Below are 25,294 nucleotides of genomic sequence, written 5' to 3'. Positions count from 1 at the left end.
AAAAAAAAAAAAAAAAAAAAAAATTTGGTTAATAGAAGGATGACCTGAGAACCTGAGAACCCTACTGCAGTACAGTTAAATGGAAACTTGAAAGTTTTTTGATTTATTTTTAATTTTCTAATATGTTTCTCTTCTTGCTTTCATTCTTTTTCTATATGTTTCTGAGTATGAACTCCCCCAGTAACCAGATATACTTACAAAACAAAGGGACATGATACAAGACAGGATGTGTCTTACCCACTTAAATTTTTTTGTGGGCCAGGCCTATAGAGGGGGCCACTGATGGTTATAAAACCTTCAAAACCAGTAATTGTCATAATTGTTCATAATTATTTTAAAAAATGAATATATAAAGGTTTAAGGATGTTAATCTAATTTTCTTGATTTAATTTGGCGTGGATTGTGATGGGCCTTGAAATACGACAATTTGTTATTTCTGTGTATTTCAAGTAGACTGATTGTGAAAGACGGAAGTCATGGCCTCTCTCTGATAGGACTAACCCATCCAGATTCTTAGAGGTTACAGAAAGAAAGAAAAGGAATGACCTAGCTTCTGGGTCACTTATGATATAGAGCAGAGCCATTCAGAAGTGATTTTTCCTGCAGCCTCTCATAAAGCCAAATTTCTTTTTCTTTTTCTTTTTTTTTTTTTGACAGGCAGAGTGGACAGTGAGAGAGAGAGAGACAGAGACAAAGATCTTCCTTTTCCATTGGTTCACCCCTCAATGGCCGCTGCGGCCCGCGCATCATGCTGATCCGAAGCCAGGAGCCAGGTGCTTCTCCTGGTCTCCTATGGGGTACAGGGCCCAAGCACTTGGGCCATCCTCCACTGCCCTCCCGGGCCATAGCAGAGAGCTGGACTGGAAGAGGAGCAACCGGACAGAATCTGGCGCCCCGACCGGGACTAGAACCCGGTGGGCCGGCGCCACAGGTGGAGGATTAGCCTATTGAGCTACGGGGGTGCCAGCCCTAAAGCCAAATTTTAGTTTACTAAAATAAAACTGACATAGGGGGTGGTGCTGTGGCAGTGAGTTAATGCCCTGGCCTGAGGCGCCGGCATCCCATGTGGGCACCAGTTCGAGTCCCGGCTGCTCTTCTTCTGATCCAGCTCTCTGCTGTGGCCTGGGATAGCAGTGGAGGATGGCCCAAGTCCTTGGGCCCCTGCACCCATGTGGGAGACCCGGAGGAAGCTCCTGGCTCCTGTCTTCGGATTGGCACATCTCCGGCCATTGTGCTATCTGGGGAGTGAACCATCGGATGGAAGACTCTCTCTGTCTCTCTCTCTCTCTGCCTCTCCTTCTCTCTGTGTAACTCTTTCAAGGAAAATAAATAAATAAATAAAAAGAAACTGACATAGTATAGATGTAAACTTTTAAGATCAGCGAGACTATGCTTTTAATAACTGCAACTGCATTTCTCATTTAAACATAGCTCTGGAACTCAAAATACTGTATTATCACAGGATCAAAAACACTGAAGTCATTCTGTCTGTGTTCCTTAGACATTATATTCATTGATGAAAGTTTTGTGCAAAGAAAATGTAAAGTTGGCTATGAATGTTATCAGTGGCCTAGTATATGCCAAGAGATGGATTGGTATATATTTTTATATGAAGTTTAACAGTCTTAAGTTTGTATCCTGCTTCAGCACCTTATTTGCTAAATGACCTTAGATAAGTTGCCTTACCTCTCCCAGCCTCAAATTTCCAATCTATAAATTGGGGATAATAGTTTACTTACCTTGTAAGATGGAAATAATACAAAATTTGATGTAATATAAAGTTTTTTAGCGTATTATCTGGCACTTAGAAAATGGTAGGTAGTAAAATGTATATGGTACATGGTGTGCCCTTTAAACTTTACAAATATAGTTAGACAAACAGATGCATTAAATGAATTCTGTTCTTGAGAGACAAATGTTATTCATCTAGGATTGTCCAAAGTTTATTGCCTGTCTTACAATATTTCTTTTAAAAAAATTTTAAAAAGTATTTCTGAGTCAAATAAATTTGAGAAATACCGAGTATTTTCAGAATTTTCAGTATATATTCCTTATTCAAAAGAATCCGAGATGCTCTTGGTATTGCCTTCTGTAGTGTCCTTTGGGTAGTTAATACATACAAATTCTGCTTGCTGTTATCCTCAATTGTCTGTCCTCTTATATTTAAAGGTGTCCTTATATCATGGATTCAGATCAATACTTGCCAAATTTGCCTATTTATATTCTCTTTCAACATGAAAATTTTATTTAATTCCATTCTAAATTTATGAATTCTATGCTCTGAAACACATCTGTAGAATCTAATTAATATAACTCTCTTTTAACATGGAAGTTATGGGGTGGGCTTGTAGGCCAGTGCTTAAGATGCTGGTTGGGACATCTAGATTCTGTATCTGTATACCCAGCTCATGACTCCAACCTCCCGCTAATGCACACCCTTCTTGGCCTTTGAACCATGATGGCTCAAGTAGTTGAGTTCCTGCCAACTCACGTGGGAGACCTACATTGAGTTCCAGGCTACTGGTCTTGGGCCCCCCAGCCATTGTGGACATTTTGGGAGTGAACCAGCATTTGAGCTTTATCTCTGTCACTGTCTCTGCTTCTCAAATAAATTATAAGAAGAAAAATTCCTCTGCTTTTTTTATGTAATAAAACCAGAGCAGTTATAAATATTTCAATTTTAAAAGATAAGCCATAAAGCCAAAGAAGTCCTATATTATGTGTTGATTTACTTTCCAGTATTTTGATTTTGGGGTTCCATTTAATTTTTTAATTTCACATTTGCTCCTGGCTTCAGCACCTTTCCTCTTCTGTTAGTTGCTGTAGTTTATGCAGCTCTCTCTTGCCTCTTTTGTAGGTGTGAAATCGGACACGACCCCATAAAATTTACACAAAAATGTTGCCCCTTAAAGTTCCCCAGAAGTGCTATCTGGAGTGCCATGTGTGCTACCAGAATTTGGGGTGCCATACAATTTCACCACATGCTTACTAATAAATCCCCAATATTAATAAGCCCAAGAGGGTTCTTGCCTAATATTTAGAGAAAATTTCTAAATACCGGCACTGATAAACGAGGCAACAGGTACGTTTTAGGCTTTTATTTAGTGCGAACGGTAGGGGAAAGGGGAAAGTCCGGAAACTAGGGTAACATCCATACAAAACCACGTGCAGCAAGCACCTCGAACTGCTATCTACTGCTTATCATTGGCAGCAACACAGAGGCCGAGAGAGCCTTTTGCAACACTCCCTGCCTTTTTATATATTTTCCATAGGGGAGTGGCTTGTGGCCAGGTGGGCGCTCAGGTATGGTCAGGTAGAGCCTGATGTCACACAGGGGCATGGTGAAGGTATCAGGTAGGGTGTAAGGTCACACAGGGGCGTGGCGAAGGCATGGTCTTCCAGCTCACAAATCTAATCAGTTTTAGCCTGTATGCCTGCCTACTTCAGGTGGGCTTTCTGCAAAGGTTATTTCAGTCTCTTTGTGATCAGATCATGGTCTCAGAGTAGTTAGCTCTTTTTTTTTTTTTTTTTTTTTGACAGGCAGAGTGGATAGTGACAGAGAGACACAGAGAGAAAGGTCTTCCTTTTGCTGTTGGTTCACCCTCCAATGGCCACCGCAGCCGGCACATCGCGCTGATCCGAAGCCAGGAGCCAGGTGCTTCTCCTAGTCTCCCATGGGATGCAGGGCCCAAGCACTTGGGCCATTCTCCACTGCACTCCCTGGCCATAGCAGAGAGCTGGCCTGGAAGAGGGGCAACCGGGACAGGATCGGTGCCCCGACCGGGACTAGAACCCGGTGTGCCAGCGCCGCAAGGTGGAGGATTAGCCTGTTGAGCCAAGGCGCCGGCAGTAGTTAGCTCTTTATATGAGGAACTGCCCACCACTCACTCTTTTGGGTCCAAATTGATCAGCATTTCTTAGATTCAGCAAGAGGCATTCATTTACAGTCACACCCTTGCTCAAGCACTTTGATAGGAGTTTCATTTTCATTTAATCATCTCTTATTGTCAGAAACTTATTTTCTATTAAGCATTCTTTTCTTTTAGCAGTTTTTTTTTTTAAAGATTTAATTTATTTATTTGAAAGACGGTTACAAAGAGAAAGGAAGAGACAGAGAAGTTCCATCTGCTGGTTCACTCCTTAAATGTCTGCTATGGGTGGAGCTGGCCCAGGCGGAAGCCAGGAGTTTCCCCGGGTCTCCCATGTGGGTGCAGGGGTCCAATCACTTGGGCCATCTTTAGCTGCTTTCCCAGGTACATTAGCAGAGCTGGATCAGAAATGGAGCAGCCAGAACTCCAACCAGAATCCCATATTGGCGTTGCAGGCAGCAGTTTTACTTACTGTGCCACAACACTGGCCCTTAGCAGGGTTTTCTGAAATGGCTAACAGCTGCTCCATTGATTTTGGAGAAAGCTCATTTACCTACCCCATCATGGTGTTGACATTTAGGTGTTTTAATTACATGTGTTTGATTTTCCCTCGAAACTGATGGTTATATTTTCTCTGTTTGCCTGAGGCACAGAACTTAGCAACAGTCATTCAGATGAAAGTTTATTGAGTTAATATCTTACCAGTCATTTCCTTTGTGGAAGTGTGATAACATGCCAGATGATCAAACACTTACTATTTTTTTGCAAAGAAATCAGTTGAATAGATAATCTTGGTTTTTGAGAGATTACAGAAATTCTTGACAAAATAACTGGAATGTTACTAAGTGGGGGAAATAAAATCCAAAAATCACCTCAGCTCCTAATAAATGTTTTCAAACATGAAATTAAAGCATAGGAATCCAAGAAGCACACAAGTGAACACTTTGTAGTTGTTATTTCATTCACCGAACCTCTCATCTACTGTATTCTTAGTTTGCATTTTACTTCCACTTGCATGCTTCATAGACTTCATTTTTGTCAAATTTCCTAGCTTGCATGCCCAAATTGTTTCCCAAATGCAGTTTTCTGACAGCTTAAATGTTGCAGCAGTGCAGTTTTCATTATTACCATGTTTCTTATGCTATGGTACATAGAAAATATTGATGATGCAACATTAGATGTTATTACCTACAGTCAATTAGAAATTTGAAACAGGTTTTTTTTTTTTAACTTGTATTTAATGAATACAAATTTCCAAAGCACAGCTTATGGATTACAATGGCTCCCCCCCCCCATAACTTCCCTCCCACCCACAACCCTCCCCTCTCCCGCTCTCTCTCCCTTTTCATTCACATCAAGATTCATTTTCAATTATCTTTGTATACAGAGGATCAATTAGCATATATTAAGTAAAGCTTTCAACAGTTAGCACCCACACAGAAACACAAAGTGAAAAATACTGTTTGAGTACTAGTTATAGCATTAAATCACAATGTACAGCACATTAAGGACAGAGATCCTACATGAGGAATAAGTGCACAGTGACTCCTGTTGTTGACTTAACAATTAACACTCTTGTGTATGGCGTCAGTAATCACCCTAGGTTCTTGTCATGAGTTGCCAAGGCTATGGAGGCCTTTTGAGTTTGTCAATTCTGATCTTATTTAGAGAAGGTCATAGTCAAAGTGGAAATTCTCTCCTCCCTTCAGAGAAAGGTACCTCCTTCTTTGATGACCTGTTCTTTCCACTGGGATCTCACTCGCAGAGATCTTTCATTTAGGTCAGGGTTTTGTTTTTTTTTTTTTTGTTTTTGTTTTTGTTTTTTTTTTTTTTTTTTTTTTGCCAGAGTGTCTTGGCTTTCCATGCCTGCAATACTCTCATGGGCTCTTCAGCCGGATCCAAGTGCCTCAAGGGCTGATTCTGAGGCCAGAGTGCTATTTAGGACATTTGCCATTCTGAGTCTGCTGTGTATCTCACTTCCCATGTTGGATCGTTCTCTCCCTTTTTTATTCTATCAGTTAGTATTTGCAGACACTAGTCTTGTTATGTGATCCCTTTAACTCTTAATCCTATCATTATGATCAATTGTGAACTGAAATTGATCACTTGGACTAGTGAGATGGCATTGGTACATGCCACCTTGATGGGATTGAATTGAAATCCCCTGGCACGTGAAACAGGTGTTTTTAAAAAGCAGTTTGAAAGGACATTCTGCTTAGGGCTCGCTCTCTTACCCTCTGTAAGTGGACAGAAGACAAAATATTTTAATATACATGCTGTACAATCCAGAAGTGGGTTTTTTATTGGGGCGGTAGTTCTATATGAGAGGCAAGTTTCTGTCGGCTGTTCTTTGCAAAGGGACCATACCTACTTGATCTCCAACTTTCAGGAGGAGCAAAGGACCCTCTGTTGAACTAGCCCTACATTTTCTCTGAATCCCGTTATCATTTTAGCACAAATGCACACTTGAGGTCTTCTCTACCTTTGATAACAGGGATAAAGAAATTTTGGAACAAAAACTCAGCTTTGGCCTAAGTGAAAAACCAGAGAACGCTTAAGTTAAGAAATTGTAAGGAAAAAACCAATCACACAGACACAATTTTATCAGAATAATTTTATGAATTTTTTCTCTCTGCTTTAAAAAGCTTTTTAAATGTACAGTTGTTACTGAAACAATTATACTTCATTGATTTTGCAATTTATACTTAATTGTTTCAAAAGAAATTGAGTTGAAAATCATAACCTTTTTTAACTACACCATTATGAATCCTGGCTGTTAAGACTACAGATGTACAGCCGAGATACCACAGTTGTTGGCAGTTTAATTCTAGGAAAAGGACCTAAGGGAAAGCATGCTCTTGAGAGACAGCATGCAAATTATGTGTATAGATGTAAAATAAATTGTGTGGAGCTGACATTGTGGCATAGGGGGTTAAAGCCACCACCTGCAGTGCCCGTATCCCAGATGGGTGCTGGTTCGAGTCTCGGCTGTTCTGCTTCCAGTCCAGCTCCCTGCTAAAGTAGTGGGATAGCTACGGAATATGGTATAAGTCCTTGGGCTCCTGCACCCACATAGGAGACCATGAAGAAGCTCCTGTCTTCAGACCAGCCCAGCTCTGGCTATTGCAGCCATTTAGGGAATGAACCAGCAGAGGGAAGACCTGTCTCCCTGCCCCATAACTCTGTCTTTCAAATAAATGAATAAATCCTAAAAATAAAATGAAATCTATATCTGTCTCTCTTTTAATCCTCCTTGTTTTCTTTTTATTAATGGGTATCCAAAGGCATTTTATATTATAGTTCCTATAGATGGTTACTTGTATTCTCTTCACATAGTGACATTGGAAACAACAAAAAACTAGATTGGAATGGTTCAGTAGAAACTTTAAAAACAGATAACCCATTAATGTTTGTTAAAATATAGCCACATGGAAATTTCTGTCTCTAGATAATACAATAATGTTTATTAGTAAATAATTGAGAAACAGGTAACCATAAGAAAAAATTAAAACCATAATCGTACCATACAGTGAGAATTTCCACTGACTTTTTAAAAAATTATTTATTTATTTATTTATTTGAGAGGTAGAGTTATAGACAGTGAGAGGGAGAGACAGAGAGAAAGATCGTCCATCTGCTGGTTCACTATCCTAGTGACCCCATGGCTAGAGCTATGCCAATCCAAAGCCAGGAACCAGGAGCGTTTTCCAGGTCTTTCACGCTGGTGCAGGAGCCCAAGGACTTAGCCATCTTCTACTGTTTTCCCAGGCCATAGCAGAGAGCTGGATCAGAAGAGCAGCCGGGACTAGAACCAACGCCCATAAGGGATGCCAGCACCACAGGTGGAAAATTAACCTACTGCACCACCGTGCCGGCCCCTCTACTGAAATTTTAATGTTTTTAATCTTTTATTTTTCTATACATATAAATATAATTTTTAAGGAAAATTTTGATCTCATTCTTCTATATCCTGATTTTATTTTCAACTGACATTTGGCTGTGGATATATTCCTATGTCATTAAATATTCTTTGAAAACTTTGTTTTTATACTTTATAGAATCCCATCAGGTATGATCCAGTTCCCTACTGTAGGACATACAGTTTGTTTTCAAATTGTTACTATTGTTAAACTGTGGAGAACATCCTTGAATATAAGTCCTTACATACACATTTGATGATAGCCTTAAGAAAATCATTAGAAATTGAATTAATGAAATGCTTCAGCTGGTGCTGTGGCATAGCAGGCAAAGCCACTACCTGTAATGCCAACATTCATATGGGTGCCTCTTCTGGTCCTGGCTGCTCTGCTTCCTATCCAGCTCCCTGCTAATGGCCTCTGAAAGAGTGGAAGATGGCCCAAGTGCTTGGTCCCTTGCCACTCACATGGGAGTTCCAGAAGAAGCTCCTGGTTCCTGGCTTTGGCCTGGCCCAGCATTAGCAGTTGCAGTCATCAGGAAAATAAACCAGTGGACTGAAGATCTCTCTTTCTCTCCTCCCTCTCTCTCTAACTCTTTCAAATAAATAAATAAATCTTTAAAAAAAAAAAAAGAAATGAATTAATTGTCAACATTTTAAAAATGTTAAAAAGCATTTTGGTATTTTAAATATTTCTCAGTTTTTCATGCATATATTCAAATATTTCTCCAGAAAGGTTGTTTAGTAGCAGCATGTGACAGTTTGTTTCATAATACCCTGGTAACACTAGGAATTATCTTAAAATTTTTTTCACGTCTGCATTTATTTGATTACTATTGAGGTATTGTTTTTCATACATTTTTTTGAATGGACACATGAATTATGAAGTTATATAAGGTGCTTACTGTTTCCATCACAGATCTAAAAGAACAAAGAAATTGCTGAAACTAAATAGGGAGAAAGAAGAAGAGGCTATCAGATTACGACTGCAGCTTCAAAGACAGAGAGCCATGAGAGTTTCCCGAGAATTACGGCTGAGTATGCTTGAAATAGTTCATCCAGGTAGGTGGCAGTATCACTTTTATAAGTGTAAAAGTGCTTATAATGTCTTTAAGTAAGCCAGATATTCTAGCTTTCTGATGATCTCTTTTTTTTAAATTTGGATCATTGCCTTGTTTCTGTCTCCCTGTCTCCTTTTTTTAGATAAATCTCTTGAGTCAAAAAAAGTTTTTCTTATCTTTCAGATAAATTAGTGAAACATAAAAATTTATGCTTAAAGGTCACTGTTGGGGGCCACACTGTGGCATAGCGGGTATAGCCGCCTCCTGCAGTGTTGGCATCCCATATGGGCACCGGTTGCTGTCCCAGCTGCTCCATCTCCAATCCAGCTTTCTATTATGGTCTGGGAAAGCAGTAGAGGATAGCCCAAGACTTGGGCCCCTGCACCCAAGTGGGAGACTCAGAGGAAGCTCCTATCTCCTGGCTTTGGGTTGGCTCACCTCTGGCCATGCTGCCATTTGGAGAGTGAACCAGCAGATGGAAGATCGATCTCTCTCTCTCTCTCTCTCTCTCTCTCTGCCTCTCTGTAACTCCGCTTTTCAAATAAATAAATAAATCATAAAAAAAAAAAAAGTCACCGTCAGAGATTTTAAAAACTCCTTGAACTTAACCAAGGAGTTAGCATTCTGCTATATTCTGCCATCAGAACTTTACTCATTCCTTATTACAAGCCTTATGACATATCTTGCCACCTTTGACAGACTAAGCTGAAATTAATTACAAATGATGGTCTGGGAAGTCTCAGGTTTCAAGATTTTTTCCCTCATTTTTCTACTTCTCTTTTTATTATTCATTCACAGGATCTTTCTCTAGTCCCTTTTTTTCCTCTTTCTTTCCCTTACATATAGATATTTCCCACAGTTCCATTCTCACCTCATAATTCTGATTTGATTTTTTTTTTGCTTATTTATTATATATTTACTGTAGACTAATACTTGTGGTCCTCTTACATAGCAAAGTAGGAAGCAACAAAAACTAGGTTGGAATGGCTAACAAGAAATTTTGGTGAGTAAAAAACAAATAATACAGAAATGAATGTTAAATGTTTGTAGCCACATGAAAATTTATATAACCAGTTGAGTAGTAAATTACTACTCTCAAATCTTGTCTGCACCTTCACCCTCTTTGCTATTCTCTGAAGCAACATTTCCCAATAAAACTTCTTATAAAGACAAAATGTTCTATACTGCCTCATCCAGTATGATAGCCCATGGCTCTGTAGGTGGCTACTGAGTATTTGAAATATGGCTAATGCACGCAGGGACCTGGATGTTTAATTTTATTTAAACCAAAGTAACCACTTGTAGCTAAAATCTCCTGTATTAGCACAGCTACCTATTGAGTAGCTTTACCTGGATATTCATAAGCGTCCACAAAACTAAAGCCATTATATTGCCCCCAAGATTTCCTTTTCATTCTCCATTTCAGTTAATACATGAAAAATCCAATATACTCAGCTTTTCATCTGAAACAGTCTGGAGTTCTTACCCTTCCTCAGCTCCACATCTAATTGATCGTTAAATACTAACAATTTTTTTATACTTTCTAACATACACATACCTTCTTTTTAGTGACACTACTCTTCTTTTCCACTTCCTAATTCTGTCATTTAGCTACTGCAAGTCCTAAGCTAAATATTGAGAAAAGCCATCAGTATAACTAATTGAAGAGAAATTTGAAGCACATAAAATAGAATAGTAAGGCATACACACATTTCTCTATTTCTCTTTGGTTGTACTAGATAACTTCCTAAGCATATACTTATTTTTTTCCAAAATGTTCTTGCTGTTGAATTTTCAACCCTATTCTCAGTCCCTTGCCACAAAAATAATCCATGCATCCTTTCGCCATAAGGAAACTTATATCCAAGAAAGCTTTTGTTTCCAAAATCTTAGAATCATTGTAAAATAATAGAATTGGGAAAATTAGTAAACAATATTGAAAGCATTAAAGGATTACAAGATTGTTATCATTACCATTGTCCTGATTTAAAAACTTGAGAAGGCATAGTAGTGAATATGTTGTGATAGTGTCTGTCATCTTTTTAGGTGAGGTGGAGAAATACAATCGAGAAATGGAAGAGAAAGCAGCATTGATTATCCAGAAACACTGGAGAGGGTACAGGGAAAGGAAAAATTTTCGCCAGCAGAGGCCATTTCTCACAGAGTATAAAGCAGCCATCACACTTCAAAGAGCAGTGAGTCTGATGTAGTAAAAACAGCTCTGGATTAGGAGGCAAAAGCATGGGTTCAAACCTGACTTTGGAATTTACTGCCTTGGTCAAGTGACTTAGCTTTCTAGAGCCTTAGATTTTTCCTTTATAGAATAAGAAGCTCCTTACCTCTGACCAAGCTGATTTAGAAATGTGGTCTTCAGTACTAGGTAGAACCTTGTACATCATTTACCATGCTGCAGTGCTGTTATTTTTCTTTCCTGGGCTACAAGTTCCTCAAGGATGAGAAACTAAGTCTTATTTATTGTTATCAGCTCTCAGCATGTGCTTGATATATGAATTAATGGGTGTTTACCCTACCTTTTTCACTTAGTTGTTATGTGGAGCAGGTGACCTAATATATAGGAATATATTTTGTAAATTGCAAAGTCCTGTGCTAGTATAGCATATCATATTTAATTTTTTTAAATATATAGATTAAGTATTAGTATACTTAGATCAGTGTAACTATTGCATTGAGGAATGTTGTTGTTAAGTGATAATTTTCCTGGAAATTACCCACAGCAGAGTGACATTACCATGGAGAAGCACAGCACAAGACTGGTTTTTTGTTTTTGTTTTTTCATTTAATTACCAATTCTCCTAATATCCATTTATTCTGTTACACATGGTTAAGCTTCATATTAAGATCTCAGGTCTTGAAGCAGTAAGTTTAATATTCCCTTATTGTTGAACAAAAGGTCAATTTCAGTTTTTCACAAAGATAGATTTTGAACATTCTCTGTGATTAACTTTTTGTAAAGATATTTTAAAGTCATCCAAAATGCAGTAGAATAAACACTAGGGAGATAAAAATATCTTCCACCTTCTCCTCCTTTATGCCTCTTTGGATATCTGAGGTTGTATCTGCAACAAATAGTCCTGCACTGACTTACACGCAATCCCCTTTGCTAAACAAGGCCATCTAAGAATTAACCCAATGATGTCAAGAGTAGTGACACTTTCTTTGGAGGGACCCTTGGCTCCCTTCTAATACTTTTACTTCATGGCTACCTCCTTTTGAGTCTCCCGTCCCAAAGAATTAGCTTGCCTAATACAGATGAGCCTAATACTTTGTAAAGGGCTATTTAGTATTAAGTGAGATCCCAGGTTTTCTACCAGTCCTTAGAGAAGCAGTGGTTATCAGAGGAAAATAAATGAGGCCTATGAAGGCAGCGTTGTTCGGGCTTTCATACTTCTCATTGGTACAAGAGGAAAGAGATAAGTTAAGTTTGCTTCATATTCTCCCAACCCCCATAAAGGAATATAAGTCTTTGTTGAAGTAAGAACAAAAAGGGATGAGTCAAGGTCAAGTTTATAGTCTTTGCATCTCACTACTTAAAATGACAGTGAAGTCAAAGCAAAGCTAGCCAAAATGGAAAAGGGAATGAGCATCACTTTCAAAAAGAGAAAGAAAAATGGAAAAGTATAGAGGGGAAAAAAAGAAAAGTAGTAGGGAAATTAGAGCAGAGAAATATCAGTAAAGGGCACATTATGCAATATTTTAAAAGCATTCTTCTTTAAGATGCACTGTAGATGTACAATGGCCCTTAAGCACATGTGGCTATGGAGTACTTGATATATAGTTATATATGTAACTTTATAGGTGCTATAATTGTTAAATACCCACCAGATTTTAAAAGTTGGTATAAAAAAGGAAAAACTATCTTAACACTTTACATGTTAACTATCTTAACTTTTTTACATGTTGAAATTCTAGTATCTTATGTATATTGTTATAATGTTTTACATAATTCAATATATACAAAAATTAGTTTGCTCATTTTTTACTTTTTTATATAGCTACTAGAAAATTTTAAATTATATTTGTAACTTGCATTATATTTCTATTTGCACTGAAATTGAACTGGGTAAGAAAGAAAAGGAAATACTTCATCAACTTCATTGAAAATTACAGAAAAGGGATATCCTTTTCATGAACTTGTCCATCAGGAGGAACCGGTTATTAGTGTCTTTGACAGGGCAAGAAATAAAGGCCAGACTTTACCTACCTTTTGCCCCACCCTTACTTTGTGTGAAAGCAGAAGCATTGTTTCTCCAGTAACTAAAAATTGGGAAATTGAGAAAATGCTATTATATAACATTACTTGCCTTTTCTAAATTATCTATCCTTGCAGTGTTGAAATTAAATTTAAAGAATGGCTGCCTTTTCCTTTTTAATGTTCTACTCTTTGCTTCTCTTGCTGTCTCATCTCTTAAAATGAAAGGAAGAAGCCAGAATGATGGCTAATTCCTCATACTAGATTATAGCATAAGAGTACCATAACACTATTATTCGTGTCCCTCCATGACTAACCACAAGAAAACTTACTGGAACAAACCCTTGGCAGTTAAGAAAATAAATACAAATCAGGAGATAAATGAAATTTCAGAGTCCTACAATGACAAAGTATGATTAAAAGTGATAAGAGAGAGGACACAGAGGCTTTTTTGATTTAGGAGCAGAGAGAACTTCCCAGGAAAGCATCATAAACCTGAGGTGGTACCAAAAACAGGGGGTATGAGACAGATAAGGAGAAACAGAAAAGAAAAATCAAGAAAAAGGAAGAATAGAAGGAAAGGAGAGGGACAGGTGTTTGGCCTAGCAGTTAAGACACTCTTGTCATATTGGAGACCTAAACGTGAGTTTAAGTCTTGACCCTGCTCAGATTCCAGCTTCCTGCTCTTGTGCATTTTGGGAGGCAGTAGTGATGGCTCACGTCATTGGGTTCCTGTTACCCACATGGGAAATCTGCAGAGTTCCTGGCTTTGGCTTCATCACCCGGCAGGAGCTGTTACAAGCTTTCAGAGAGTGAGCCAGTACATGGGAGCTTGTTTTCATCTCTCTCAAATGAATAAAAATTTAAAAACAAAAATTAAAATACTACTCTATACAAATGGTCCCTGACTTAAAATTTATGTGAAAGCAATATCCATTCAGTAAAAACTATATCATGTTATTAGGTAAGTTAGGTGTATTAAAAGCATTTTTGACTTGGAATATTTTCAACAATGTATTTATTGGGATGTAACCCTATGGTAGGTTGAGGAACAGCTGTATATTTAAAAACATCACTATCCTCCCTCTATCACATTCCCATCTTCCTCCTCATACACTCAGAGATAAGAACTCTTGCAATAGTGTCACTATCATGTTTTAGGAAGAAAAAAATTTTTTATTAGTGGAGAAAAACCACAAATATTCTTTTTTGCCTCCCAGGCTCTTAAATTCCTCGCAAAGTGCCGTAAGAAAAAGAAGTTAGTTTCTCGTTGGCAAGGACTCCAAGAACTCACCGATGCACGCAGAGTTGAGCTGAAGCAACGAGTGGATGACTATGTCAGAAGACATCCAGTATGTAGACATCTGTATCATAGTACCCATATTTTACCCTATTCCATTGCACAGTGTTTGCTGACAGTATCTCATGTACATGTATGCTTATGGTTGGTATAAGATAAGTTAAGATAGACTTATGGATCTAGAGTCATTTTATGGATACATGGCCTCATGGTACAGTCAGTGTAAAGGGAGCTTTGCTTCAAATCAGTTATTTCCCATACTAAATCACCACTTCTTTTGTAATAGTACAGCAAAATTTTAGCTGGGTTGAGCCGTCCAGAAAAAAAGTATATGTGTGGCCGGCGCCGTGGCTCACTAGGCTAATCCTCCGCCTTGCGGCGCCGGCACACCGGGTTCTAGTCCCGGTCGGGGTACCGATCCTATCCCGGTTGCCCCTCTTCCAGGCCAGCTCTCTGCTGTGGCCAGGGAGTGCAGTGGAGGATGGCCCAAGTGCTTGGGCCCTGCACCCCATGGGAGACCAGGATAAGCACCTGGCTCCTGCCATCGGATCAGCGCGGTGCGCGGCTGCAGCGCGCCTACCGCGGCGGCCATTGGAGGGTGAACCAACGGCAAAAGGAAAATCTGTCTCTCTCTCACTGTCCACTCTGCCTGTCAAAAAAAAAAAAAAAAAGTATATGTGGCTGTAGGTCAAAGATATTCATTCTTACATATGTACACTTAAATATCCATATTCACACATGTGAAAAGATTTAAAATAAACACTTCACTCAAAGGAGATAAACAGGTGGTAAATAAACAATAAAAGGTACATCTTAGTCATTAGAGAAAATGCAAATTAAAACCACAATAGTCAGTCAATCTCTTTCTCTGTTTCTTTGTCTCTGCATTTTAAATGAATAAAAATAATTTAAAAAAAATCAAGATAGACATTTGATAGAATAGTTAAGGTGCCACTTGAGATGCCTGTATCCCATATTGGAGTGCCTGGATTCTAGTCCTAGCTTTGCTTCTCATTCTAACTTCCTGCTAATGTGAGCCCTGAGAAGAGGTAGCAGGTGATGGCTTAAGTATTTGGGTTCCTACTACCCGCATTGTCGATCTGGATGGAGTTGTGGATTTCTGACTTCAGCCTTGTACAAGAGAGCAAACCAACAGATAGAATCAATGTCTTTCTAGCTCTGTCTTCCTGCCTATCCATCTGTCTATCATTTATCTTTCTATCTCTTTGTCTTACTGTCTTTCAAATAATAAAATTTAAGAAACAAAACAGGGGCCAGTGCTGTGGCATAGAACATTAAGCCTCCGCCTGCAGTGCCAGCATCCCATATGGGCGCTGGTTTGAGTCCTGGCTGCTCCACTTCTGATCCAGCTCCTGCTATGTCCTGGGAAAGCAGTAGAAGATGGCCCAAGTGTTTGGACTCCTGCACCAATGTGAGAGACCCGGAGGAAACTTCTGTCTCCTGGCTTTGGATTGGCCCAGCTCTGGTTGTTGTGGCCATTTGGGGAGTGAATCAACAATTGGAAGACCTCTGTCTCTGTCTTTCCCTCTCTCTCTAAATCTGCCTCTCAAATAAATAAATAAACTTAAAAAATTATATATAAGATACTCTACACTTGTTAGAATGACTAAAATTTTGAAGGTTGCACATACCAAAGGTTAGCAAGCATGCAAAGGAACTCTGACTGAAACACTATTCATAGAAATGTAGAGTAGTACAACCACTTTGGAAAGTAGTCTGACAGTTTCTTGAAAAGTTAAATATATGGGCCGGCGCCGTGGCACAGTAGGTTAATCCTCCGCCTGCAGCGCCGGCATTCCATATGGGTGCCAGTTCTAGTCTCGGCTGCTGCTCTTCCAGCCCAGCTCTCTGCTGTGGCCTGAGATAGCAGTAGAAGATGGCCCAAGTGCTTGGGCCCTTGCACTCGCATGGGAGACCAGGAAGAAGCACCTAGCTCCTGGCTTGGGATCAGTGCAGCTCTAGCCGTTGCAGCCATTTGGGGAGTGAACCGATGGAAGGAAGACCTTTCTCTCTCTCTCTCACTATCTGTAACTCTACCTGTCAAATAAATAAAATCTTTTAAAAAAATTAAATATATGAGGAGTCTTTAAAAAGTTCTATGTTTATATAAAGCGAATTGGAAATTGCTTGGGGGTATGGGAGAATGGGATGGGTGAGAATAAGGGATTTAAAAAGGGGAGCAAGGAAATTTGGTGGCAGTGAATGTTCATTATCCTAATTGTGATGATGGTTTCACAGGCGTATACATGTCAAAGCTTAGCAAAGTTTACTCTTTGTTGTTATTTTTAACTCAAACCTATATATTAAAAAACATGTTTAACCTAAGTGCTTAAAGGTTAAAGGGGGGGGGTGGGGAGCAGAACTTCTTAGCTTTTAAAACAATCAGCCTAACCACTATTAAAACATGACCAGTGGATCTCTAGATTGTGGTCAGTTATATTAACAACTTCTTTCTTATCTTGGAACCAGAACTGAATTGGAGAAAGGGATAGAAGTACAACTGAGAGTTCTCTGTGAAGAGAGATTAAATCTATATATTTAATATATATCTGTATATATATTATATATGATACATATTTAATATATATCTGTTTCCTCTCTATATATATAACCATGTATATATATATATATATATATATAGAGAGAGAGAGAGAGAGAGAGAGAGAAAACAGATATATAAAAACATATATATATATATAATGAGAGAGAGAGAGAGAGAGAGAGAGGAGGGAGGGAGGATACTTCCTCTCCAACAAATACATCATCATTTCCTAAACTCTACTGAGAGGCACTGTATTACTTCTAGCAGTTTTAATAATTTATTTTGCTTTATAAAAATTAGATACCCAGGACCAGTGTTGTGGTATAGCTGGTATAGGTGCCGCCTGCTACACTGGCATCTCATATGGGCACTGGTTCAAGGGCCAGCTGCTTCACTACTGATCCAGCTCCCTGCTAATGTGCCTCGGAAAGCATTGGAGGATGGCCCAAGTGCTTGGGCCTCTGCCATCCACATGGAAGACCTACATGGAAGGCTTGGAAGAAGCTCCTGGCTCCTGGCTCCTGGCTTTAGCCTGGTCCAGCCCCAGCTGTTGCAGCCATTTGGGAAGTGAGCCAGTGGTTAGAAGATCGATCTCTCATCTCTTCCTCTGTCTGTCTGTCTGTCTCTCTCTCTCTTTGCCACTTTCTGCAGCTGTGATTTTTGAAGAAATAGATATCTTTTTTAAAAATGTAAAATATTAAAACCTCAAAAATACCCATTTAAGCATGTTTAAGTGTACAGTTCAGTGGCATTAAATATAGCACATTGTTATGCAGCTATCACCATTTTCCATCTTAAGAACTTTTTTAACCTTGTGAATATGAAATTCTGTATCTGTTAAAACACTAACTTCCCACTATCTCTCCACCCAGCTTCTTTCTGGCAGCTACTATTCTGTTTTCTGTCTCTATGAATTTGACTACTTAATTAATTACCTTAAATGACTATAATCAAAATATTTATACTTCTGTGCATGGTTTGTTTTATTTAGTGTATCTACAGTTCTCTTTCATGTAGCATGTAGCATGTTGCATGTGTCAGAATTTCCTTCTTTTTAAAAGATGATTAAAACTTCATGGTATTTATTTATCTCATTTTGTTTTTCTCTTCATTGATGGACACTTGGGTTGCTTCTACATTTTGACTATAGTAAATAATGCTACCGTGAACATGGGAATACAAATATCTGTGTTCCTGCTTTCAGTTCTTTTGGGTATGTACTCAGAAATGATACAACTAGATCATAGAGCAATTCTTTTTTCAATTTTTTTTTGTGTGTGTGAACTGCCATACTGTTTTCCATAGAGGCAACACAATTCCTGCCATCAGCCCACAAGATTTCTGGTTTCTCTGCATTCTCATCAGTATTTGTTTTTTTCTGATTTTTCTTCATTTTTTGGTAGTTAATTGGTGTGAAGTTGTATCTCATTGTTGTTTAGATTTGTATTTCCCTTGAGATTACTGATTCTGAGCATGTTTTCATGTGTTGGCCATTTTTTTTAATCTTCTTTGCAGAATTGCCTATTCAAGTCTTTGCCAATTTTTGAATTTTTTTTTTTTTTTTTTTTTTTTGACAGGCAGAGTGGACAGTGAGAGAGACAGAGAGAAAGGTCTTCCTTTTTGCCGTTGGTTCACCCTCCAATGGCCACTGCAGCCGGCACATCGTGCTGATCCGAAGCCAGGAGCCAGGTGCTTCTCCTGGTCTCCCATGCGGGTGCAGGGCCCAAGCACTTGGGCCATCCTCCACTGCCTTCCCGGGCCATAGCAGAGAGCTGGCCTGGAAGAGGGGCAACTGGGATAGAATCCAGCACCCCAACCGGGATTAGAACCTGGTGTGCTGGCGCCGCAAGGCGGAGGATTAGCCTGTTAAGCTACAGCACCGGCCTGAATTGTTTTTAGTTGTTGAGTTTTAGTTCTTTACATATTCTGAATATTAATTCCTTGCAAATATATGCTTTGTAAATATTTTATTGCTATTCTGAAGGCTGCCTTTTTACTTTGTTGATAGTCCTTTAATATGTGAAAAATTTTAATTTTGGAAAATTTCATCTTTTTTTTCTTTTGTTGCCTGTGCCTTTGTTATTATATCTAAGAAATCATTCCCCAAACTACTGTCCTAATTCATCCCCTATGTTTTCTTCTTCTTCTTTTTTTTTTAAGATTTATTTATTTATTTGAAAGGCAGAAATACAGAGAGGCAGAGAGACAGACAGAGAGAAACAGAGAAAGAGAAGTCTTCTATCGGCTGGTTCACTCCCCAGGTGGCTGTAGCAGCTGGAGCTGTGCAATCCGAAGCTAGGAGCCAGGAGTTTCTTCTGGTGCTCCCATGTGTGGTGCAGGGGCCCAAGGACTTGGGGGCCATCTTCCACTGCTTTCCCAGGCCATAGCAGACAGCTGGATCAGAAGTGGAGCAGCCGGGACTCGAATTGGAGCACATATGGGATGCTGGCACTGCAGGTGGTGGCTTTACCAGCTACACCACAGCGCCGGCCCCTGTTTTCTTCTTAAAGTCTGATAGTTTTAGCTCTTATGTTTAGAGCTTTGTTTCTCTCTTTATATACATGCACTATATGTACAGTCACCTATCAGTATCCATGTGGTTTGGTTCCAGGAACTCCCATAGATTGCAACTGTTAATGCTCAAGTCCATCGTATATTATGGCATAGAATTTGTACATAACCTACATATCCTTATGTATGCTTTAAATCATCTCTAGATTGCTTATAACACCTAATGCAATGAAAATTCTATGCAAATATTTGTTACACTATATTTTTAAAAAAGATTTATTTTATATATTTAAGTGGCAGAGTTATAGAGAGAGAAGAGAGATCTTTCATCCACTGGTTCACTCCCAAATGGCTGGAACAGCTAGGAGTAGGCCATGCCAAAGCCAGGATCTTCATCTAGGTCTCCCACATGGGTACAGGGGCCCAGAAACCTGGGCCATCTTCCTCTGCTTTTCCAGGTGCATTAGCAGGGAGCTGGATCAGAAGTGAAGCAGCTGGGACTTGAACCAATGTCAATACACGATGCCATTGTTGCAGGCAGCAGCTTAACTCTATTCTGCCATAATATTGGGCACTTTTCTAATATTGTTGATCTGCACTTGGAACCCACAGGTATGGGGGGCCAACTGAAATTCTGATGCATAGTCTTGGGCTTTTTTTTGTTTTGTTTTGCTTTTTAAAGTTCTGCTTTAGTTAGTTTTTAAGATTCTCTGGCTGAAAAGTAGGATATTAACTAGAACAGGGTTACATCCAAAGTCCAAGAACTAGAATATTTGGGAAAGCTGTGATGTCAGAAGCTTTGTCTGCAACAAAGTTTGTATTGTTTCATCCTTGTCGTACTAATCAGTTAATTAAGTAACTGCCAGAGGAATATAGCTCTTCAGCTGATTTTGCTTATTATTCTTTGAAACTAGAAACTGTTAAAATATTGTATCTTAGTTAAGGTTGGGAGATAGGATGGGATAGGAAATAGGATAGTCTTTTAGATGGAGTCCAGAAGAAAGAGAGTGGTCTTGTTACTCCTTTTCCAGGCAAATGTATTTAGCAAACCATTTGTGATTCTCCCCATGATATCTTGTTTTTATCTCTTTTCCTATAATACCACACTGTCTGAGGAAGCGAGGTATAGGAACATAGCAAAAAAGAAATTTCTCCACCTGTGCTTTTTTTTTTTTTTTTCCTAAAACTGTTTAAGAGACTTTAATATCTATACAGGAGTACAAGGTGAACATCTATCATATGATTCAATTGATAAAATGAGAGTTAAGCATACTACAACCTCTGCTGAATGGCTAAGCAGAATATACTTTGATATATATGTCCTTCTTGTGACAAGTTTTGCTGTCCTGTGTTCCCAGGTCTCTCAGATGTCAGATGTGGCCAGCAGGGAGCTCCATGCTGAAGCTCAAGAGCAACTACAGCACTACTTTATGGGCAGGGCCCTAGAAGAGAAAGGCCAACAGCACAGAGAGGCTCTGATGGCTCAGATCAGCACCAATATTGAACAGTTGATGAGTACGTGCTCCTTCCATTTTTGTATCCTAAAAGGAACAACTGCAAGATGTGTGACATCCAAAATCCTCTGAAGCAAAGCACCATAAATGGTTTATTCATCTCCATCGTACCAGCACACAGTATTTTCAAATCATGTGGATTCCATAACCTCCATCTTGTGTGCTTCCCCAAGCCTTGCTATCATTCATATGTAGCAGCTCAGAAAGATTTATTAATTTCAAAGATAGTGAGCTCTACTGGCCAGACTTCTATAGATTTTCCCAAAAGCTTTGGGCCATATTTTAGGAGACGATTACAACAGTTGTTAAAGTGTCATTCACTTGTAGAGCATTTCATAGTTTTTAATGAAGTACTTCCACAAAAGTTCCTGTTCTTTTAATAACAAAAAACTACATCTTTCTTCATCCTTTTCTTTTAAATGCAGAAGTAGCCAGTGGGTGGAGGTGTTGCTATCAGCCACTGATACAACTTTTAATAGCCATATACCATCCACAGTTGGCAATAATAATAGATTCAAGGTTGAAATTCTCTGCCTGCTGTAGTGGAGTTCCAACTGTGTAGTTTCCAAGTTCCTACTTGTTGGCACAGGGCTCTTCCACTCACCTGTATATTTTCTGTTTATTACAGAGGCACCAACTCTGAATGAAGCAGAAGGGAAAGAACCTGAGCTCTTCCTAAGTCGATCCCGACCTGTGGCAGCCAAGGCCAGGCAGGCCCATCTCGCCACCCTAAAGCACATACAAGCACCCTGGTGGAAGAAACTTGGAGAAGAACCGGGAGATGAAATTGATATTCAAAAGGATGAGATTAGTGTCGAGTTAGGAACTTTGTTCATTGGTGGGACCAAACCCCCTTAAGAGTTACCTTGAAAACTGACCCATATCTTTTGTTTCAATTACATGGGTTCTCTGGTGTGTTCATAGACCAGGGTTCCTCTCCAAACAAGACTTACACGCAGTAAGCAAAGAGTTATTTTCTACCTCTCTTTCTCAGTTCTCTTTTTCTTTTCTCTACACCCTTGTCCCTGGCTATACATACAGATTTGTGTGGCTTTCGTTGTGGAAAAAAAACTCAGCATGGCATTCTGTTGTTTACAATATTGTGAGATTTTTTTTCCCGTTTTTGAAGTTTTCCAACTAAAGTTTTTTCTAAGTAAATATTGTCAATAATTGTTCCAAAACACTTGTCAGGATTATTTCAACTTTTTACATTTGTTATTTAGAGTTCTTTCCTTTTATTAATAAAAGAGGCTGTGTTCTTGGCCTTTATTGAAGTGAGGGAAAAAAGTGATTAGTTGAAGGACATTTCCCTATTTTCTATACAACAATGGTTGACTCATTTTCAGAATTTTTATTTTAAACAGAACTACACACACACACACACACAAATCCAACTAGGACTCAATGTAAGAACTTCTCCAGCTAAAATTGTGTTCTTTGTAGTGAATTGTGAGAACTATATAACCCACGGCCTCTCGTTAGCTTTTCTCCTGGGAATCACAGCTAAATATAATGTTTAATTTTTGTTGTGATCCTATATACCTATGTGATTATTTGGTTCTAACATAATAATTCATAATATCATATTGCCCTGTTCACCTTAATTGTGTTTTATACCAGAAGCCACCTCAATTTGTGTTTGTGACAGTACAGAATTCAAGTTAAAATGAGCTAACAAATCATAACATCCCATCATAAGGAACCTGGAGGATGTTCTTTGTATAAATGAGTGGAAATACCAGTATTTCTGAATGGACAGGCCAAATTTAATTCATAATTAGAAAAGAAATGTATAAAATCCACCCATAAGAATAAGCAGTTGAGAGTTCTACTTTCACATAGAATATAGAAAACTCACAAGAGGGTTACTCCCACTTTACCAACAAAAAAAATTCCAGACAACCTACACAGTTTTTTTTTTTTTTTAAACCTATCAGATAGGTGAGGCTTCAAGCCAGTCAAGTAAACTGAGACACAGACTCTGTTTGTGAAATAAGGTATTTCATTTCACAATTCAAAATTAAACATCTGGGTGGTCGTGAACATGGTACCCTTACCCTGTGGGATCAGGAAACAGCATTCTCCTGGCACATCAATATGCTCACCAACCAGGAAGCCCAACTGCAATGGTGTTCAGAGTTTTCGTTGGGATTTCATTACATAGGTATGATTGAGTCATTGGTCATTTAGTAGAGTGTAAGGGAAAAATGCAGCCAGGTAAGAAGAAATCACTTATTTTAAATTCTTAAAAGCCAAATATGGGCTAGCATGTTTACTTAGGCTAGCTGGGAGCTTCAGAAAGGGAATTTGGACCTCTGCCAAATCACAGGAAAGTTTGCAGCAAGGTCTAAAGAGACCCACTTAGTGGCACAAAACTAGGTGATAGACTGCCACTGGGTGATGTACCCAGCGCCCCACCTGCTTCTCCAAACTCTTCTCTTAAAACCCTTAAGCTGCGTGAGCAAAAAAAGCAAGCTTTCTTACCTCCAAGGCTTAGGCCTTGGATTCCACTGCATATAAGGAAAGAATGGAGGAGGGAGGGGAGATAGGAAACACTAAGCTATGGACATAATCAGAAATTCTGTGAGCCTGCAGGAGGGGTAGAAACCAAAACCCTTCATCCTGAAAGAGGGATAGGAAATCATCTTTGACAAAAATCTTATGCCAGTACAGTTAGCAGAGGTCTGCTAATGCTGTGGAGGAAACTTCTGTCCGGACTAATGACAGAAGCAAGGCAGTTTGGTTGCCATGAAATAAGTAGCATCCTTGAGAAAGCCCCACACCCAATCACAAGCAGAAAGCTGGCTTAAGATTTAGGCTGGATCAGGACACCACCTCCACCTTGACCCAACAACTCACCTAGCACCAAGTAGTAAGCAATTTCCATTTACTGCTAAAATAGATAAAGTGCATGCGAAGGGCTTGTCTGGGGCAAAGGCATACAGGAATGGCTGAATGTGGGGGATGGGGGACTGCCGCCTGCACGGCCAGCACCCCATACGGGTGCCATTTCAAGTCCCAGTTGCTCTTTTTGCAATCCAGCTCCCTGATAATGCACCTGGCAAAGCAGTGGAATTTGGCCCAAGCACTTGGGCCACTGCACCCACACGGGAGACCCGGAAGAAGCTCCTGGCTACTGGCTTCCGTCTGGTCCAGCCCCAGCCACTGTGGCCATTTGGGGAGTGAATGGAAGATCTCTGTCTCTTCCTTCCTCTCTGTGTAACTCTGCATTTCAAATAAATAAATCTTATAAAAAGTGGAGGATGGGGCAAGAACAGAAAACCTCAGCTTCCTACACCTCACCCTAAGCTCAAGGAAACAGAAGCTTAAAAATAAAGGGATTTGTATTCTATGGTACACTGAACAAATAATCAGACCTACTTAACTGACTAGTTTGCCTCAACCCCTCTGCAATACCACAATGCAGTTCTGTTGCTATGTAGGGTTAATTGCAGACTACAAATTTAGAGCAGAGTATCCAACAAAAATCGACTCACTTCAGATGCTATCCACAAGATCAGGGATCTTGCACTCTGGCATCAAACTCAGGGTACCCACAACTTCATCAGGCTAGATGTTTCACTGTAACAACTCCTAGAACTCAGGGAAGCACTATATGGTAAGTTTTCTTATGAAGTATATACAATCAGAGCCAAATAAAGAACACGCAGGGCAAGTTTTGGGATGGTCTTGAACGTGGAGTTCTGTGCCCTTACCCTGTGGCATTGGGAAACATCACTTTCTTGGCAACCAAGAAGCCCAACTGAGCACTGCTACCCAGAGTTCTCACTGGGATTTCATTATATAGGTATGACTGAGTCATTGGCCATATTACTGAATTAAAATCTTCAGCACCACTCACCTCCCTGCAGGTCAGTCTTCTGATTGGTCTCGCTGGCATAACTCAACCCCAATCCTGAGTCATGTTAGCATCAACTTGAGTATGATCTAAGGCTTCAACAAAAACTCTTGTCAGGAAATTCCAAGGGTCTAGAAACTATTCTAGGAAATTGCAACAAAAATCTTAAGTACTCTACAATTCCTCCATAGAAGCTGTGATATAAAAAGATGTGTACCAAGTAGTGTGTGTATCAATCTTTTCTTGCTCTCCTATACATGATATCTGACATTTGGTCAAAAATTGAGACAGAATGCTAGGGGTAAAAGCCTGTTAAGAAATAAGCATTAGGGGCTGGCACTGTGGCACAGGGTTAAACTGCTGCCTGCTGTACCAGGAGCCTGGGAACTCCATCTAGTTCTCCCATGTAGGTGCAGGGGCCCAGGCATGTGGACCATCTTCCACTGAAATCCCAGGAGGATTAGCAGGGTGCTGGATCTGAAGTGGAGTAG

At 39.4% G+C, this 25,294-nt stretch overlaps 1 protein-coding gene across 3 annotated transcripts in view; it reads left to right on the top strand.

Annotated features, from left to right (window-relative positions):
* IQCB1 (IQ motif containing B1) overlaps positions 1-24,112 on the top strand; it is a 64,266-nt gene extending 40,154 nt beyond the window's left edge. For all 3 annotated transcript variants that reach the window (XM_062208831.1, XM_062208820.1, XM_062208828.1), the window contains 5 exons: positions 8,705-8,847; positions 10,893-11,041; positions 14,277-14,408; positions 20,789-20,945; positions 21,573-24,112. In XM_062208831.1, coding sequence (XP_062064815.1) covers positions 8,705-8,847; positions 10,893-11,041; positions 14,277-14,408; positions 20,789-20,945; positions 21,573-21,802 — 811 coding nt within the window. In that variant the 3' untranslated portion in view covers positions 21,803-24,112. The remainder of the gene's footprint in view (positions 1-8,704; positions 8,848-10,892; positions 11,042-14,276; positions 14,409-20,788; positions 20,946-21,572) is intronic.
* The last annotated feature ends 1,182 nt before the right edge of the window (positions 24,113-25,294 follow it).

This window comes from Lepus europaeus, chromosome 2, assembly GCF_033115175.1.
Source record: "Lepus europaeus isolate LE1 chromosome 2, mLepTim1.pri, whole genome shotgun sequence".
Classification (NCBI taxonomy): domain Eukaryota; kingdom Metazoa; phylum Chordata; class Mammalia; order Lagomorpha; family Leporidae; genus Lepus; species Lepus europaeus.
This window is presented reverse-complemented; position numbering and strand designations above follow the sequence as displayed.